This window comes from Oryctolagus cuniculus, chromosome 4 (assembly GCF_051225735.1).
Source record: "Oryctolagus cuniculus isolate XC-2025 breed Fujian yellow rabbit chromosome 4, ASM5122573v1, whole genome shotgun sequence".
Classification (NCBI taxonomy): domain Eukaryota; kingdom Metazoa; phylum Chordata; class Mammalia; order Lagomorpha; family Leporidae; genus Oryctolagus; species Oryctolagus cuniculus.
In genome coordinates this window covers 167,370,255-167,389,139 of record NC_142870.1, presented here as the reverse complement: position 1 = coordinate 167,389,139, position 18,885 = coordinate 167,370,255, and the positions used below count along the sequence as shown (strand labels likewise).

Here is an 18,885-nt window from a genome sequence, read left to right as displayed (position 1 = left end):
GAGGCCCAGATGAAGCTCCTGGCTCCTGGCTCCTGGCTCCTGGCTCCAACTTGGCTCAGCCCTGGCCATTGAGACTATTTGAGGAGTGAACCAGAGACGGAAAATCTCTCTCTATTTTACTCTCCCTCTGTGTTTTATTCTCTCTATAACTCTCTAACCCCGCCTTTAAGTAAAGAAATAAATTTTTAAACTTCAGATTGGTGCAGCGAGCCAGCCATAGTGGCCATTTGGGGTGTGAACCAATGGAAGGAAGACTTTCTCTCTCTCTCTTTCTCTCTCACTGTCTAAGTCTGCCTGTCAAAAAAAATACAATAAAAAAATCTAAAGTTCCTGAAAACTAGAGATTCAAAGGAAATTACAAATACACCAGACAAAGCAGAATTTAAATGACTTTCTGGTAACAGTACAAAGAAGCAAGAAGACGGATTTAGAGTGATGGACATTCTGTAGCTTACCTGGTTTGCTCAACGGGTCAGTGACATGAAAGAAAATAAACAAGGGACTTGTGATAATCACTTTAGCTTCAAATCAAGTGAGGCTTAACAAGCATATGCAGGATTAGAATTTTGATTGGACCCTAATTTAAACAAGGAAACTGTATAAAACAATTCTTGAAGTATTTTCAGGATATTAAATATGAACTGGTTATTGGATGATGTTAAGTATTTATCACAATTAGGCTTGACAGTTATACTATAACTATTTAAGAAGATGTCTATAGATTTTAGAGATGTATACTTAAGTGTACAAAGGAGAAATACTAGTTATAGGATTGTCCTGAGTTGAAGGAGAGTCACTTTTTTATTTTCTTCAGTTTGAGTTATCTCTACATTTTCTTAAATTTGAAGTGCCCTGAATATTTAAAATTTTTTTAAAGTATTTATTTGAGAAGTAGAGAATTAGGACAGAAAGTGTGCTCTCAACTACCTGATGGTTTGCTTCCTAAATGTCTGTGACAGCCAGGGATTGGGCCAAGGGCAAACCTGAGAGCTGGCTTCTCCATCCTGTGCTCTGTGGACTGGGGTACTTGGTAGGAATCTAATTTCTTGAGCCATCACTGTTGCCTCTTGGGGTCTGCATGAGGGGGAAGCTGGAGTCAGGAGCTGGAAGCAGACATCAAAGCCAGGCACCCAACATGGCAACTACCAGACAAAATGCCAATCCTGAAATGCCTTTAATTTTTTCTGGTAAGAAGAGCTACAGTGCTTAGGGAAGATATTGTACACTATGAAACAGCCTGATTATTTCATAGAGAAAATGTGATAAGAAAAAGATGAGCCAACCAAAAAATTATTTACTGGCAGACATTGTATGTGCTCCCTGCTGCTCCACTTCTGGCCGAGTTTCCTGCTAATGAGCCTAGGAAGACAACAGATGATGGCCCAAGTACTTGGATACCTGCCACCCATGTGGGAGACCTGGATGGGATTCCTGGCTTCAGCCTGGCTGGGGCCAGCCCCGATTATTGTCACCATTTTTGAACAATGACTCTATGGATGAAAGATTTCTCTCTCCCTCTCTCTCTCCTTCCTCTCCTCCCTCTCTCCCTCTCTTCCTCTCTCCTCTTTCTCTATCATTCTGCCTTTCAACGAAATATTAAAATCTTTAAATAAATTATTTGTGTACTTTTCCAAAATACTTAGAAAACTGAGACAGGAATCTTTTGCCATCATCCTTAGGGAGCTGCAAACATTCTCATCCTTGTCATGAAAACTGAGGTTTTTGTTTGTTTGTTTTGCTTTGTGTTTTTTTTTTTTTTTTTAAATCATTAGGCAGCCTTCTGTCTCTGGATGTTTTCTCTATGGGAGCCAGCTGTCCTATGAGTAGTGAAGGTGGCTTCCCAAATGGTCTTCCAGAATTCCTACTACTTGGATTTTCCTAAGGGATCTGCATTTGCTTCTTTTCTCTTTATTTCATTTTGAGAAATAAAGTAGCATTTGACCTTGAATTTCACATGCAAGTGTCAATTTGATGCATCACTTTTTTGCTAACAAATGTGTGTGTGAAAGAGTGTGTGTTATATTTGAGTCAGGGGATCTGATGTTGAGAAGATAGCAGCAAGAATGCTAAATGGGACACTGAAAACACTGAATGCACACAGCAAAACAGAACACCTAGTACATGACTATCTGTTCCTGAAAAGAGGAAAAAGAACACCTATCTTCTTGAAGATGATTGAAAGTTACCATTTCAAATGAATTGTGCATTATTCATAGGCCCCTGAAAATCATATCTCTATCTCTGGTGGATCTGAGGTCTAATAGATATTTTCCTAGAGGTATATTCATTTTTATACTGCCATTCACATATTTTATTTTCATCTCTTGGGAGAGTCCTAATTATTCAACTTTTTGTTTTGCTGTTCCTGAGTTCTCACTTGGAAATGTTATTTAGGTTTCATAGATTTTCAGAGTTAAAAAGGATCTTCAAGGACATCTAGTCGAATGCCTGCCCATTGCAGGAAACCCCTCCCAAGATCACTTGTAACAGGTGGTCAGCCTGTGCTTCAACACTTTCTGTGGCCGAGAATTCACTACTCCATCCTCTTCCTGGTAGCTTTAATTATTCACGTTCTAATAGTTATTGAACCTTACTATTAATATGTATCAAGCACATTGTGATTTATCTCACACAGTTATCTTGTAATACAGTTTTATTAAATCACAGAAACCTCTTAATTGCTAACTCCGACGCACCTTGATTAATCTTCATCTTGCTGCACGCTGCAGCATGTTACACTGTTACCCACTCCACCCATCGTGAAGTGTTCTCTTGTCTTGGTTTCTATGGCTTTCTTCCTCTAATTTTTCTCCTTTATGGGGAACTTTTTCTTCCCAGATTTTTTGTTCCAGTGTCATCATCTGAGGAGCCACTCAAGGATTCCTTCCCAGTCTCTCACTCTCAGTCCTTCATTCTGCCCATGTAGTCTCCCCAGCGTGTCTAAGCACAGCCACAGCTTTGCCATCAATAGCCTCAAGGTACTCGCCATCCTTGACTCCCAAGTGCTCCCGAGTGCTAGTAGTTTATATACAGTGTGTCCTGGAATCTTCGCTGGGGTTCCACAGGCAATGCAAACTCACCATTTCTTTTTTTTTTTAACTTTTATTTAATGAATATAAATTTCCAAAGTACGACTTATGGATTACAATGGCTTCCCCCCCATACTGTCCCTCCCACCCACAACCCTCCCCTTTCCCACTCTCTCTCCCCTTCCATTCACATCAAGATTCATTTTTGATTATATTAATATACAGAAGATCAGCTTAGTTTACATTAAGTAAGGATTTCAACAGTTTGCTCCCACACAGAAACATAAAGTGAAAAATAATAGATGATTTTTTTAAATGATGATGAAATCAGATCAGACCTATTGTCATGTCTAATCCCAGTGAGAGTCAAGTTGGGAATTGATAATTTCTTTCTTTTTTTTTTTTTTTACAGAAGATCAGTTTAGTATGCATTAAGTAAATATTTCAACAGTTTGCACCCCAATAGAAACACAAAGTGAAATATACTGTTTGAGTACTCATTATAGCATTAAGTCTCAATGTACAGCACACTAAGGACAGAGATCCTACATGAGGAGTAAGTGCACAGTGACTCCTGTTGTTGACTTTACAAATTGACACTCCTGTCTATGGCATCAGTAATCTCCCTATGCTCCAGTCATGAGTTTCCAAGGCTATGGAAGCCCTCTGACAAACTCACCATTTCTAAAGTTGAAATTGAAAATGCAGTAGCCTACCTCTTCCCCTGGATCATTAAAACTGCAGTAGGCCATTCATGCACGAACCTTGGGGTTTCTTCTCCGTCTCCCTTTCCTTTGCCCTTACTGTATTCCGGATACTTTCTCTACTGCCAAAGCCACTGTCTCAGGAATCATCGCTTAGGTCTCTCAACTTGTCTCCCATTCTTACACCCTGCCAACCCATTGGCCCACAGCTCCTCCAGGGAGATCTCTTCCGGAGTGTGACTGTCCAGTGATTCTACTTTGCCTCTAGCATCAAACTCAGACTGCCTGGCACTGCGTATGAAGAAGCCCCTAGTGAAGTGGTTTGCAGCTCCACTTTCAGGTTCCCTTCTCTCTGCACACCCTGTCCTCTATTCATTCTAAGTACTCGCCGTCCCCTTTACCACACTAATCTCTACAGGTGCAGTATTCCTTTGGCCAGGAATAGTTCTTGGATTACCAGGAATTTCTTCTGTGGCAATGCTTACTCCATTGCAAGTTCACTGCTGGTACCGAGCTCCATGACTGGTCTCTGAGTCCCTGGAGGCAAATCCACAGCAGAAGTCATTTTCTCATCTCGATGCCTACTCTGATATGTATAACAGAAAATTCTGCTCATTAAGTCCTGTTCTACGAGTACTCTGGCTTTTTAATGTTTCCCATCAAATATGGCACCCAGAAATTAATATAGTGATAAATCTAATACAGATTTAAAAGATTTATTTAATTTTTTGAAAGCTAGAGTGACAGGAAGAGAGGGAATGACAGAGAGAGATCTTCTATCCCCTGGTTCACTCTCCATCTGGCCACAATGGTTGGGGCTAGGCCAGATCAAAACCAGGAGCCAGGAATTCCATCTGGGTCTCTCACATGGGTGGCAGGGGCCACCTTCCTTTGCTTTCCTACCTGCATTAGCAGGGAGCTGAATTGGAGGTAGAGCAGCCGGGACTTGAACCAGTGCTCTGGTATGGCATGCTGGAATCTCAGGCAGCCACTTATTCGTCTGTGCCACAGTACTGCCTCCCAATACACATTTGGATGAGTCTATTTATCCACTTGAAAAGAACATCTCTTTCTCTCAAAATAGGCTCAAATAATAGTCCCAGAACTTATAGAGTGACTGCTGCGCATGAGATATGTTATAAATACTGGAAATAAATTAATAAGATAAAAAAAATCAATAAATCTTTACTCACCAAGCCAAAGCAATGAACAGATAATATCATCGGCACTCTATTGTTTAAGAAGCAGAAATATAGAATTATTCAACACTTGAACAAGCAGAGATATGAGAAGCTGGATTTCAAGCCTGTATCCTTGTAGTTCCAATTTCCAGCCTTTTTGTGTTATTCATTGCTGCCTTTGGACATTTTCAATATTCCAATCTTATATTTAGAACCTATGAGCTTGAAGTCAACTAAAATCCACGATGCAAGCTTTTCCCCATTCTATATTTCCACGATTGATTGAATCTGCTGGATTCTACCTTCATACTTGTAAAATGCATAGTGCTAGGTTTGATTTTTTTATTACTGTTGTTCAGGTCTAATTACTTGGTAAGCAAGGGAGAGGCATTATTTTTTCTTTTTAAAAAAATAGGATACAGTTTTAGGCCATGTGAGCTGCTACTCCTTAGTGACCATTGCTTTCTTTCCCAAGTGGTCTTACATTATTTGGTCAACAATCCTTCCTAGAACTAACGTCAAAGTACCTTGTAATGTATCTATTCTTTCCCTATTGAAAAGCCAGGATAGAATGTACCCATCTTTTCTTTAATGGCACTTCCCTACATCTTCATTAATTTCAAAAGATTGTGACAATGCACTTGCTGCTGCAGGTGCTTTGTGCTCCTCAGTGGATATTTCAATTCCTTTTTATGCCTTCCTAGTGTCATGATTTTTGGAGAACACAAACCAAGTGTGCTCCATCAGCACACAAACTTCATGCTTTCACACATGGAGTGAATTAAAATTACATGGCATTTGAGTGGTTCTACTCTGACAATACTCATTAGTGCCTTACTACCTCTTGAAGAAAGTTGCTAATATAAAGTAGAAGCTACAGAGGTGGAGATACATGAGAAATTTAATTATGTTCTTGGTGATGCAACGAAGGCAGGTTCTTTCTAATTCTTAAAACCTTGGGAAAATTTCACCAAATGGACCATCAAATTTCTCCCAATGGAATGAAGTGTCAGAAAGGCTCTGGGAACATTCAAATGTCATAGCACTGAAGCCATTTCATTCTAGAAATGAATGTTTAGACAAAAGGGATCCCAGATGTGTCACTTCCAAAAATACCCACATACAAACATACTAAAAGCAACACATTTGAAGGGCCTAGGTCCTAACTCGTGAAGTGCAGAGCGTAGCATTCCAGATAGTTATGTTGTAGAATATTTTATGATCCTTTCATGGAAATGGAAAGTGATAAGAGATTTGAGGAGGAATCCATCCGGGATCATTCAGACAGAAACAGAATAGCAATCTGAAGTTAGAGAGTGTAACATTCACAGGTGGTTAGAGTCCTGGTGGGGTTGCCTCATAGGAGAGAAAGAGACCCCAAAGTATACAGTAATGGACAGCAGAGGGGGCAGCCACCCTCCCAAGGACTGGGGGAGAGCTTTTAAGGAGGAAGCCACTACCACCCAGAGCTGCAATCCAGACATCTCTGGAGACAGTGAACTCAGCTGTGACACACAGGTGGCAGAAAATGCCACTGAGGATCCACATTGGTGGGGCTTGCTAGAATTTGACCCTAAGGAGTGTTGACCAAAGACAACTGCAGGGAGGCCCACACCTGAGACCTCACTTCAAACCACTCATTCAAGGCAAAGTGTCTGTGTGTTGTCACTCCCCTGGGGAACCGTCTGAGGGGATTGTGAAAGGAAAAGTCATCTGTGGGCCCCACCTGCTGCCAGTCTCCTGTGGGGGAGGTGTGCTAGGGGCCCCGGGGTATCCAGCACTGCTGAGATGAAGCAAAGAGTCAGTGGGCAACCCAGGCAGTGTGCACAGCAACCCAGGAAGAGTCATCCCTTCTTTATTGTCCCTCCAACATCCTCTGCTGCAAAGGTCCAAGACTGGACCAGATCACAAGGGAGAAATATCGGAGTCTAATTCCATTATTGTAGGACACCAAGAAAGGGTGTATTTAGACTGAACGACTATAAATTGATAACCAACATTTGTGACATCTGGATAAAGATCCTCTTTGATATAAATTCCTAAAATGGAGTAAAAGATAATCACTATTATTTCTACTTTCAAATCAGTCATAGTTACTTTTTACTTGAAAAGATTGATTCACATTAATTGATCAGAGAATTTGAAGCCCAGTGTATTCTGTTTTACAGAAACCAAATCAATTATAAATCAGAGATTCGAGTATAAATTGTGTAGATTTGTCAACGTTTCTGTAGTCTCATAAGTGTTGTTGAAATTGAGTTGAATTACATAATACTTCATTTTTTAACTATTCTGAAGACTCGTGGCTCTTTTTTTTTTGTCAAATCTAATAAGAATGTTAAAAATTTCAAAGGTGAAAGGATGATCAGATCAAGAACTTGTTGAGCTGGAAATACTTCAGGGCATTCACGGGTGATTTAAAATCCACTAAAATCAAAACTCTATTTAGTGCTCATCTTGATGTTAAGCTATGAGATGATAGCTGTTTCTGCTTTTTGGAATACATTGACCCATGATGCAGACACTGAAGCAGAATTGTGATGGTTATTGAAGACTATTACAACATTGGCTTTTCCCCGTGTTTGTGGTGGAAACTAGAAAGCACTTCAAATACTGTCAGCAGCAAATGAGGAAGGTGTGTGTGGCCCCAAATTTTTCCTGAATACAAGTCCATGTGTATAATTTGTGAACCCCCCAACCATCTGATCATTGAAGGTGACTGATGGTGATCAGTCTGTGACTGCCTGTATGATTTTGCCCAGGGAGGACAAAGCCTTGTCTCTATGGTAATGGCTTGGGCTGTAGTCTGTTCTAGAATTCTATTTCTTGTTTAACCCAATGAGAATCTCAGTAGAACAACAGATTAGTAGGGCAGATGACAGGGCTATGGCCACTATGGCCACTTAGTTTAGATCAGTTTCTTGGACACAGAGCATGCCCTACCCACTTCAGAACTGTCTGCCATGCTTCATAAATGTGTTTTCTGAGATGGACTTAATCAGACTCTGAGCATTCTGAAACAGGAACTGAGAATGTACATTTTGCACACGCTCCCCGCCCCCAAGCAGTTCACATCCTTTCTGATGTTGGAAAGCCATGAGCGAAGGCGATTTCCTTTGTTTTCCAAAGCAGCAGGTGCTTGGATTCCAGCAGTGCTTCTGAACAAGGGCCACACATGTCATGGTGCTCTCAACTCACAGGGGCTTTTCAATGGTCAGATGGAGCTGGCAAAAGAGGCCAGTTTTGTTTGCTGACAGCATAGGAGGAATCATGGGAAGGATAGGGCAGTGTAAGAAATACTGTAAGGATCAGATCAGTGAGGTGAGAGAATAGAGCATCGAGGAGCGTGTCTGTATATCAGGTGTAAACTGTTGTGAGCGCTGGGTTGAGTCAACTCTCTTATCGTTTTTTTTTTTTTTTTTTTTTTTTTTTTTTCTGGTGTGTGATCATCCTTTACCTAAGGAGAAGAGAACCCTTTAGTGCACATAATGGAGAAGAAAAATTTTCCAACAAACTGTTATCAGAATTTAGGTAGACTGGATATCTACTACGTAAGATTTCAATTTGTTATCAAAGTTCTATACACATGACAACTCTTAAAGACTAGCTAAGAGTTTAAGCACTATTTGTTGACTTGCCTTTGAAGATAAATCTTAGAGTAACAAAATGATTTTCAAATGTTCTTAAATCTCAGCCTGAATATGCCAACATTTGCTTTTGGTACATTCCACCGAGCCTCAGAGAGATGGAAGAAGGACCGGAATTCTGGGCAAAACTCAATTTGGTGAGTGCAAGTAAATCTTTTTCTTATGAAAAGGAGTCATTGTCCATTGTCTGTTGATCCTATAAACAAGTCTATGCTTGCTAGTGCCTCTTGAAGATTTCCAGGTAGCTCCTACTGTGTTAAAAACCAGTGACAAATCAAACACTTGTTGACACTGTTTACCCTTAGCAAATGAACACGTTGACACATGTGCAAATTCAAAACAATTGTATGGTCTGCAAGATAGTTGTAGAGTTGAATAGAAGTTTTGATGCACAGTGCACTTGAGAAAGTATGATCTGGAAATAGGACATAAGGTTACAGTTGTATGCTGAATGGCTGCGTTTTTCAGCTCTACTATTGTTCCCCTGTGACTGTTGTGTCACCTTGCCTGGAAATAGTGGTAAAAATCTGAATCTGGCACTCTGTGCTCTTCAACAACAAAGGCCCTGTGTCTTATACCCAAAGGACTTCCATGAAGCAAAGGGGAAGAGAAGCCAACAATGGATTTCACCTGATAACTAGATGTGTTTGCATGCAGCTGTTGAAAGCTGACAATTCAGAATGAAGAGTCCTAGCACTTGCTTGTGTCTCTTCCACACCTCGCCTAGTGTGCCCTGCCCATCTAAATCCCTAGAACTATGAAATCTCCTGCATCCACACCGCGTCTCCCACTGCCCTACAGGAAAAGAACTGCAGGGACTCCTTTGGGGATTATGTGGCCTTGGTGCATAGCATGAGCGTGGGATAGATTGGCACCATCCAAGTTAGACTTCTTCTGTCGCTCCCCCTCTTCGTGGAGGAGCGACACTGGACCCTGCGCTGTTCTTTCGTCTGCTCGGCCCTCCCCGGGTTTGCTGCTGGTTCTTCCCGGGTTGGCTACTATCCCTTCCACCTCCGTGGAAGGGCAGTTCCCCCTGGCCACATTCCCCACTTCCGCAGGGGAGCGGCACACCGCCGGCCGGCTCTCTCGGGGGCTGCACAGGTGTTCCCTTAGATGTTCCCCTTAGATGTTCCTGGTGCATGCCGTCTCTCTCCTCCTTTATAGTCCTCCTCCGCCAATCCTAACTCGGCTGCCCACACGCCGAGTATGCTGCTCTCCAATCAGGAGCAAGTCCTACAGTTTATTGGTTGAACTGGAGGCAGCTGTGCGGAAGCTGTTTACTTCTCTCCCAGCACCATATTGTGGGAGAGCAGATGCATAGAATAAGTCTTAATTCCAGTAACTCAGTCTAGTCCGGATTGCCCCCCACATTCTTCCTCACCTTGTAGCTTGCCTCTCAAGGTAAGTGCAGTTGACTCCCCCACCCTGGGGACAAAAGCTCTGGCTGCAAACCCCTCTCTCCTCTCAGGGAGAAAAGCACTGATTGTCTGAGCAGATTTTACACCATAGAAAAGCACCTGTTCAGGGAGGTAATGAGTAAAGAGAAAGTTACCAGGTAATTAGCAAGTGCTTACATGGAAAGACTAAACCCTGTTTGCAGAGCAAGCCAAGAGAAGAGGTTCCCACCCCTTTGTGTGACACCAGAGAGAGCTTTGGACGATAAGTGGATGCCAGTCGGGAACAATTGTGAAATATCAGAAATAGCTTGGAGACTCAGAGCTTCGGGAGAGGAGGGGGTGATTCAAAGCAGGGGTGCAAAGCGCAGTAATGGAAGGTGAGCTGAGAGCAGCAGTAGAGTCCTGGGGCCTTGCCTTCCACGGCAGAGACCTTAGAATTGTGGCTGTAGACTTATTCTGCGGAAGAGGACTTTGCATGACTGTTAAGCCAGGGCTACCTGTGTTGTCTCACCTGGCATCAGGTCCTTTTACTTTCAGGTCACTTTTTGATTATTTGTTGCTCATTAAAGCTCCTATACTGTAAAATAAAGATGACCAATATGTAAAAATCCTTCCTGTTTCTAAACCTGAGACCAGGTAGCCAAGATGGGGATCAATGGATGGTGTTATCTGAGCCTTTGCCTACTAAGCCCTTCATTACCCATTTCAGGCAGTTAACACAGGCCTTGGGGTTTGTCTTGTATTTCCGTCGCACATTGCAAACAGGAAAGTGCTTAAGAATACATCTGAGACCGGCGCCGCGGCTCACTAGGCTAATCCTCCACCTAGCGGCACTGGCACACCGGGTTCTAGTCCCGGTCAGGGCACCGGATTCTGTCCCGGTTGCCCCTCTTCCAGGCCAGCTCTCTGCTGTGGCCAGGGAGTGCAGTGGAGGATGGCCCAAGTGCTTGGGCCCTGCACCCCATGGGAGACCAGGAGAAGTACCTGACTCCTGCCATCGGATCAGCGCGGTGCGCCAGCTGCAGCGCGCTGGCCATGGCGGCCATTGGAGGATGAACCAACGGCAAAGAAAGACCTTTCTCTCCATCTCTCTCTCTCACTGTCCACTCTGCCTGTCAAAAAAAAAAAATACATCTGAGATGGTATGTAAAACACACACACACACATACACACAGACCTAGACAGTGTGAGAAGGTAGTCATTTAGTGGGGAGGTTTAGAGGAAGATTTTTCACCTTGATGGGACCCAACAGACACTCTTTGATCAGATGAGGAGAGAAAATGCTTCAATCTGGGAGAGACAGCGCTCCCACTTTTGTCCCTCAGTTAAAATCTCTTTCTGATTGCTCAGAAAAGAAAGAAAGAACAAGGTATTTATGCCTTGCTGACTCGATGGTGTGGCACAAAGATCAGGATAACTAGGTAGGGTAGTCTCTTTTTTTTTTTTCCAGAATATCTTGACTCATCCTCCCTTTATTTCCTATCCTCAGAAAATTTGAAATTAAAGAAGAATATTAAAAAAAAAACTATAAAATCTTCATAATTAATGGGAGGTTAAACATAATTTGAGACACTCTCTTTAGCCCCCAGTATTTGCTACTATTAATTCTCTTACGTTTAATATTCGGGAGTCTCCATCTCTTCAAATTGGAAATGTATTTCTGACATTTGGGACCACGGTTCCTCTGCCTGGTCCGGGATTATACCATATTAATTGTTGCAGTTGCTTCTTGTGAAAATGTGCGATGAAGACAAATTGTCGTTGGTCCTCAGGTTCTCGGTTTCTCATTTTTCTTCTTGCTCTGTGTGGGCGTGGGCGTGAATTTGGCAAGGGGGGAGGGAGGCATACATATCTATTGTTGATCTCTGTGGTTTTATGCTTGCTGTACTGTGAGAATGCAAGTGTAAGATTTATAAGCTGGAGTTTACTTAAAGCCCACTTGAAATTTATTTCCGGGTTTATCTTGGATGGAGAATCACAAACAGATAAATAAGCCGAGTGTGGCTCTGCCCCTCCGATGCAGACGAGTGTCAGGCTGCACTGTCAGATTTCAGAATCAATGGTGTGATAAGTCTTCCTCTTGGCAGCAGAAGGGAATAGACTTTTTGGTAATGAATCTGAGAGCGTGAGTGGATAAGTGCCTGTGTGGCTCGCCATGTGTGTGTACGGGTGCGAGACTGTTTTAGGGAACACAATCACTCTGCAGTAACAACACTCAGGTACTGCAATCAACCACCAAGTCCCAGTGACTTCTCTTTTGAAGATGTCCTCCATAAAATGCTCTTCTTTTGAGTCTTTCAGGCATTACGGTACCCTAGGTCTTCATTACTTTCCTGTCTAGATGGTGGTTGTCTCTCTCCTGTCTCTCTGCCTCCTGCCATCTCCTTTTCCATCTCAGTTCCTTTGCTCTTGGCACAGTCCTACCTCTGACTCTGCTTTATCATCACAGCCCTGCCCGAAAATTCTTTTTCTGACAGCAGCAGTTCTCAGCCTCCGCAGACGGAAGGGCCACTTTTCATAGTAAATATCCTCAGTGTTCGCTCTCCTTTCCTAAACTGAAGTCGATAAACAGTGTGACCTCCTGTACACACAGTAAAAGGCAACATAAGAGCTTACATGTAACATGAAGAAGAAATAAGCTTATAACCAAAATATTTGTTGCATTCTAGAAATGCTAGGAAGGAGTAAGGATGTGATGTGTGTTTCCCTGAGAAACACAGGGAATGGGGGCCAGGATTGCAGATGAAACTATGCAGGTGACGTTGATACGCATAACAGGAATGGTGTGGTGTTGGTGACGTCATTCTCACAAATGGTGCACAGCTCTCGGGGAAGCTCTGAAGAAAGATTCTTTCCCTTGATTTCCCTACTTGTCAAGAAACATGTTAAGAACTAGGTGATGAATAATCTTCATTAATCAAATTGGCAAATTAATGGAGTTTTCTTTTTTAAAAGTCCATTGTATTTATTTGAAGGGCATATTTACAGAGAGAGAAAGAGAGAGAGAGAGATCTTCCATCTGCTGGTTCACTCCCCAAATGACTGCAATGGCCAGTGCTGGGCCAGATTAAAGCCAGGAGTTTTTCTGGGTCTCACACATGGGTGTAGGATTTGAAGCACTTGGGCCAACTTCCACCACTTTCCCAGGCCATTAGCAGGGAGCTAGATCGCAAGTGGAGCAGCCAGAACTCAAACCAGGACCCATATGGGATGCCAGCATCACAGGCTGTGTCTTTACCTGCTACGCCACAATGCCGGTCCCAGATTAATATAGTTTTAATGTTGACGTCAAGTGTTGGCTAGAGTGTCAGTAGATTTTGACCAGTTAGTTACTTGTGGGCTCATACATTTGTACTATTTTTCGGAAGAGCAACTTTATAAAATGTACCAAATACCTCAGGTTTGCATAGATTTTCTTCTAGAAATTTCACTTCAAGAAATGTATACTTTTGAAATAGTTACTCATTATATATAGAGACAAGCTACTTATTACATTCATGGCTTTTATCTAAACTACCAAAAAATTTAAAAAACTAAATATTTATCTACAGGGAATGGGTTAAATTTTATGATACAATTTATGGTGCCTACACAATTAAAATCTGTTCCAAAATTATATATTAGAATACTTCAAAGGATAAAAGTTATTTAACAGCGATCATTGTATAATTTTGAAAAATTATATATTTATAGATACATAAATTCTTTTTTTTAAAGATTTATTTATTTCAATGTCAGAGTTACAGAGGGAGAAGGGAGAGAGAGAGAGAGAAAGAGAGAGATCAATCTTCCATCTGCTGGTTCATTCCTCAAATGGCCATAACAGCCAGGGCTGGGCCAGGCCGAAGCCAGGAACTAGGAGCTTCTTCCAAGTCTCCCACATGGATTCAGGGGCCCAAGGACTTGGGCCATCTTCCACTGCTTTCCTAGGTGCATTATCGGGGAGCTGGATTGAAGTGGAGTAGCCTGGACTCAAACCAGTGCCCACAAGGGATGCCAGCACTGCAGGTGGAGGCTTAATCTGCTATGCCACAGTGCTGGCCCCTAGTATATGCATTTAAAACTATACAAAGGAACATTTCTAAGTGTAACTTTAAATTATTAGATGTTCTAGTCTTTTCATCTCATGCCAGAGGGAAGTTTCCTTTGGAGATACAGATTATGTGATATTCAGTCCATTCATTTGCAAGCCTTTTTAATCTCCATGGTGTTCTCAGATCCAGTATATAATTTGTCCTCCCTCTCACTGCTCTCTATGTCCTTATTAAAATACAACCTATGTACACAAGGCTGAGTTCAGAGGTCTCTCACAGTGGATCTGATGGCTCCTAGTGAGAGCCCCCACAGCCTTCCTCGGGCTCCTGAGAGCTACCAGCATGGGGGTAGGAGACCCCTTGCTCTCGGGAGTGACTGCCTGAAGTCAGTGTATCCCTGTTTGTTTCTTCTGAAGCTGCTCCCCTGGGACCAGATACTGAGGAGGAGGGAGTGAGTCTAGAAGGAACAAAACTGGGAAACATGTGAGACCCATGGATGTAACAGGAAATTCCATTCATTTGTGTTGCCTCAACATTACTCAACGTTCTGATGCAGATTTCCTCTTTTGTCAACTTTTCATAAATAATGTTACATTATACCAGAAAAATTTATTTTCTTTTATTAAAGGTTGTATTTATTTGAGAGCTAGAGTTACAGATAGAGAGAAGGAGAGAAAGAGACAACGGCCAGAGCTGGGCCTATCCAAAGCCAAGACAGGAGCCTCTTTTGGGTCTCCCATGCTGATACAGGGGCCCAAGCACTTGGGCCATCCTCGGCTGCTTTCCTAGGCCATAGCAGAGAGCTGTATTTGAAGAGGAGCAGCCAGGACACGAACCGGCGCCCACATGGGATGCCAGTGCTTCAGGCAAAAGCTTAGCCTGCTAGGGGGAAGCACAGGCCCTGAAATTTACATTCTTAGAAGAAACTCACAAGCTGTCTTTTTGTGTGGTCATTTCAACTGTTTTGTTGTTGTTGTTTGTATTTTTATTTGCTGGCCTGTAGATTTGTGGCTAATGTTAGTCATGTTTAACTGGCTCCTTTCTCCTCAATAGTCGAATGGGCTGGTTGTCTTATTGCATATTTGATGCTATAACTTCATATGATATCCCAGATATCTTTAGAGAGAATTTGGTATTCTCCTTGCCAGATGACTGATGAAAAACAGCATTTGAAGAAGAGGCTGTCAGCAGGGTGGGGTGGGGTATGTTTCTGTGTTGGGCTCACAGGCAGGCCACGTCCTGGGAATTTAAACTGCACTTCCATGTGCCTTGCCGTGTCCCGTTTATTTCCTGAATGTTCTTCGTTCACGTCTAATATCTGGACTCATTTATACGTATACAGTGTTTGCAGATTTCTTTGGTGTGTGTTTATGTGTGTGTGAGAATTCCTGAATTTTTGGAGTTTTTGTTTGAAAAGCAATTAGAGAGAAAGAGAGAGAGAGATCTTCCATCTGCTGGTTCACTCCCCAAATGGCTGCAATGGCCAGAGCTGGGACAGGTTGAAGTCAGGAGCCTGGACTCCATCTGTGTCTCCTATGTGGGTGGCAAGGCCTCAAGCACTTGGTCCGTCTTCTGCTGTTTTCCCAGGTGCCTTAGCAGGGAGCTGAAGTAGCAGACAGGCAGCTGGAACCTGATGTGGGATGCTGACATCACCAGCATTAAGCCGCCACTCCGCAACTCTGGCCTCTTCATTTATTTTTGAGAATTCTGATTCTGATTTTCTTCAGATCATCATTTGTGACATTGGTATAACCAATCACTAATCACTGGATTATGAAGTCAAAACGTCTGTTTCTTCAAAACAGTAGAAGTTCGGGTTTTTTACATTTTGTTTTACATTTTGAAGATGTGATTGTTTTAACCTTTTGTTTACAAGTTACAATGCGGCCAGCGCAGCTTCTCAATAGGCTAATCCTCCACCTGCAGTGCCAGCACACCGGGTTCTAGTCCCAGTCGGGGCGCTGGACTCTGTCCCAGTTGCCCCTCTTCCAGGCCAGCCCCAGCTGTTGTAGGGATTAGGGAGAGAATCAGCAGAAGATCTCTGTCTCTGTCTCTCTGCCTTTCAAATAACTAAAAATAAACATTTTTTAAAAGACAGTGTTTTTATTTCACAAATGAGGATGTCAAAATTTTATTTTCTTGGCCGGCGCCGCGGCTCAATAGGCTAATCCTCCACCTTGCGGCGTTGGCACACCGGGTTCTAGTCCCGGTCTGGGTGCCGGATTCTGTCCCAGTTGCTCCTCTTCCAGGCCAGCTCTCTGCTGTGAACAGGGAGTACAGTGGAGGATGGCCCAAGTGCTTGGGCCCTGCACCCCATGGGAGACCAGGAGAAGCACCTGGCTCCTGGCTTCAGATCAGCGCGGTGCACCGGCCGCAGCGGCCATTGGAGGGTGAACCAACGGCAAAGGAAGACCTTTCTCTCTGTCTCTCTCTCTCTCACTGTCCACTCTGCCTGTCCAAAAAAAAAAAAAAAAAAAGTTATAATGCATACTTCAGAAATCCCATTGTCTTGTGGATAACACTCATTCTCAACCTACGCTTTCTTTAAAGTTGATATTTAAGGAACATCCAACATAGGAGTGCCTTTTCAGTGGAGTGTTTCTGAGAGTGGCTCTACAGACCCCCTTGTTCTGATAGTGGCTGGGTTGTAGATTTCAAAAATGTTTCAACTAATGAGTTGCCTATGTCTTTTAGATGTTCCATGCTCCTTTCTCGTGTTACCAAGACCAAAGATTAAATGCTGTTCTGTTCAGCATTCTCTCAGGTAGAGATATTATGCACAATTGATCCGACATCATGGTTTAATCAGCTCTGTTGGGGAGTTACTCCGCAGTTGAAGGTCAAGGAGCCTCTTAGGCCTCCCGGTGTGAGTGTGGGGAAGTGGGCTGGGGGAGTGCGGAATCTCTTTGCCCGAGGGACAGGAGACACTCCGGATGTTTTCTGGCTTTTTCTATATTTGTCCATGGGACCTGACCTTCGGGAGTTTTATTTACAGCTGTTACCTAAACTCATCGGTCCTTGGTCCTTGATTTCCTGTTACTGGACACAAGGCCCCGGCAGCTCCTCGGGATGAGGATATGTCCCTCCTCAGACTTTGTGCCTCCATGCAGCCCATCTGTGGTCAACCCGTGCCCCACCAGTAGCTCTAAGGGATGCCTGAGCTCTGTATCATCTACGAGACAGAGAACGCTCACCATGCCATACTGTCATTTCTTAAGGACTGCAGCCTTGTGGCAAAGACACAACTGAGATACACAGATATATTTTGTTCCCGTGGTTTTCCCTTTTTCCAACCTTGGGACTCAAGTGGCCTGAGGATGTGTCTCTTCATATATTTTCCAAAAGCCTCAGCTGCCCCATGATGAGACCATAGAGGGAGCCAAGACAGGCACAGGGGAGAGAGGAGAAATTTCCTCCAACCAAAGGAGGGTTGCAGGAGGCAAGAATTCCACAGGTTGGGATCATCTTTAGCTTCCTTACTTTGGGTACCCTAAGGAGGTGTCTGTGTGTGTGTGTGTGCGTGCTACAGATCTCGGAACTTCTGCTTGTATCCTAGCTGGTAAGGGCCCAAAAGACAGTCAGAGCACGCCAGGAAGTCACGTGGATTCTGATTGTGTTTCACTGGCAAGGAGGATGGACCAGTGAGCTAATGGTCAGCGCAGGCTAAGACCCTGACAACCTCTGCAGCACCGTTTGGAGCTGTGGGAAACTGTAATCAGGACTGAGATTGACTCTGCTTGCCCTGGTAGGACGGTAGCTTGAGGTCGCATTTAATTTTATTTAAAGGAAATAGAGTACTCTGACATTTCTTGCACACCTGAGTTTATGGAGCAAAATTCATACCCACAACAGACCATTAAGGAAATTGCTCTGGACTCAATACAGTATTTATTGTTGCGAAATAAAGAATGGACCCATGCCGAAAAAAGAAGCCTTTTTTTTTTTTTTTTCTCAAATACTGTCTTTGCAGCTCTTTTCCCAGTTCCAAACCTGCCCCCTGGTGGCACGTTTGCTCATTTTCTTTGTAGCGTGGGAAGGACGCACTCAATGCTGCCTGAACACAGTGCGGATGTCAAGAAATCCGGGCATCAGAGGTGTCAGAGACGCTTGACTCTGCCTGACCAAAGCCGTTCACCTGAATAGGGAGCACTCAGCGGATCGAGCCAGTTCTTCGCTCACACACATTCCTCTTTCCCTGTCTTCCACCTTCTCCTGTCTTCCCCTCCTTCATTCTCTCATTTCCTCTCCTTCTTAGAGTTGTGTTCTTTTTTCTTCTAATACAATGCTCCCCTCAGGGGATCAACAGTGCAGGCTTTGACAAAGGAAACAATTCCATGGGTTTCTCCTTCTCCATTCCCTTGGGTTAAGCTCCTAAAAAGAGAAGCGTCAAGTGTCCTACCCTGTATAATAGTGCGTGTCGCGATCTATGACACCATTCCCAGGGTTTAGGGTGTCCATGATGTCTCGGATTTTGCCATCGTAAACAACACCAAATGACCATTTCAAGCAACTCCGGATGAATTTTTTATCCTTATACCTGCTTTGGGTTTCATTACTTCCCGAAGAGAAATTGCTCAAAATGTTCATATCTGCTGTGAAGATCAGGGTGATTTTGAGCCTGGTGATGGCTGGATACTACTACTCACTTGGGGGAAGTTTGTGTCTACTTTCAAGCCTAGCAATGGGGAATGAGCACACAGGTTCCATCTATCTCTGGTGACAAGGAGGTTGCCAGCGAGTGTGGCGGTGGAGCAGTGGGAGTTCCTTAGAAAGATAAAACAAAATCCTATCTCAAATTTGCTTTACTTTGTGTCGTTGGTGAACAGTGTTCTCTTTCTCTTATTTACTGATGGTACTTCTCCATGTATTCACCTCTTAAAAGTTTTACATATT

General features: G+C 43.2%; 1 protein-coding gene across 5 annotated transcripts in view; it reads left to right on the top strand.

The window, feature by feature from the left end:
• GADL1 (GAD like acidic amino acid decarboxylase 1) overlaps nt 1-18,885 on the top strand; it is a 190,991-nt gene that overhangs the window by 123,993 nt on the left and 48,113 nt on the right. For all 5 annotated transcript variants that reach the window (XM_070072897.2, XM_070072898.2, XM_089331210.1 and 2 more), the window contains one exon: nt 8,609-8,698. In XM_070072897.2, the coding sequence (XP_069928998.2) occupies nt 8,609-8,698 (90 nt within the window). The remainder of the gene's footprint in view (nt 1-8,608; nt 8,699-18,885) is intronic.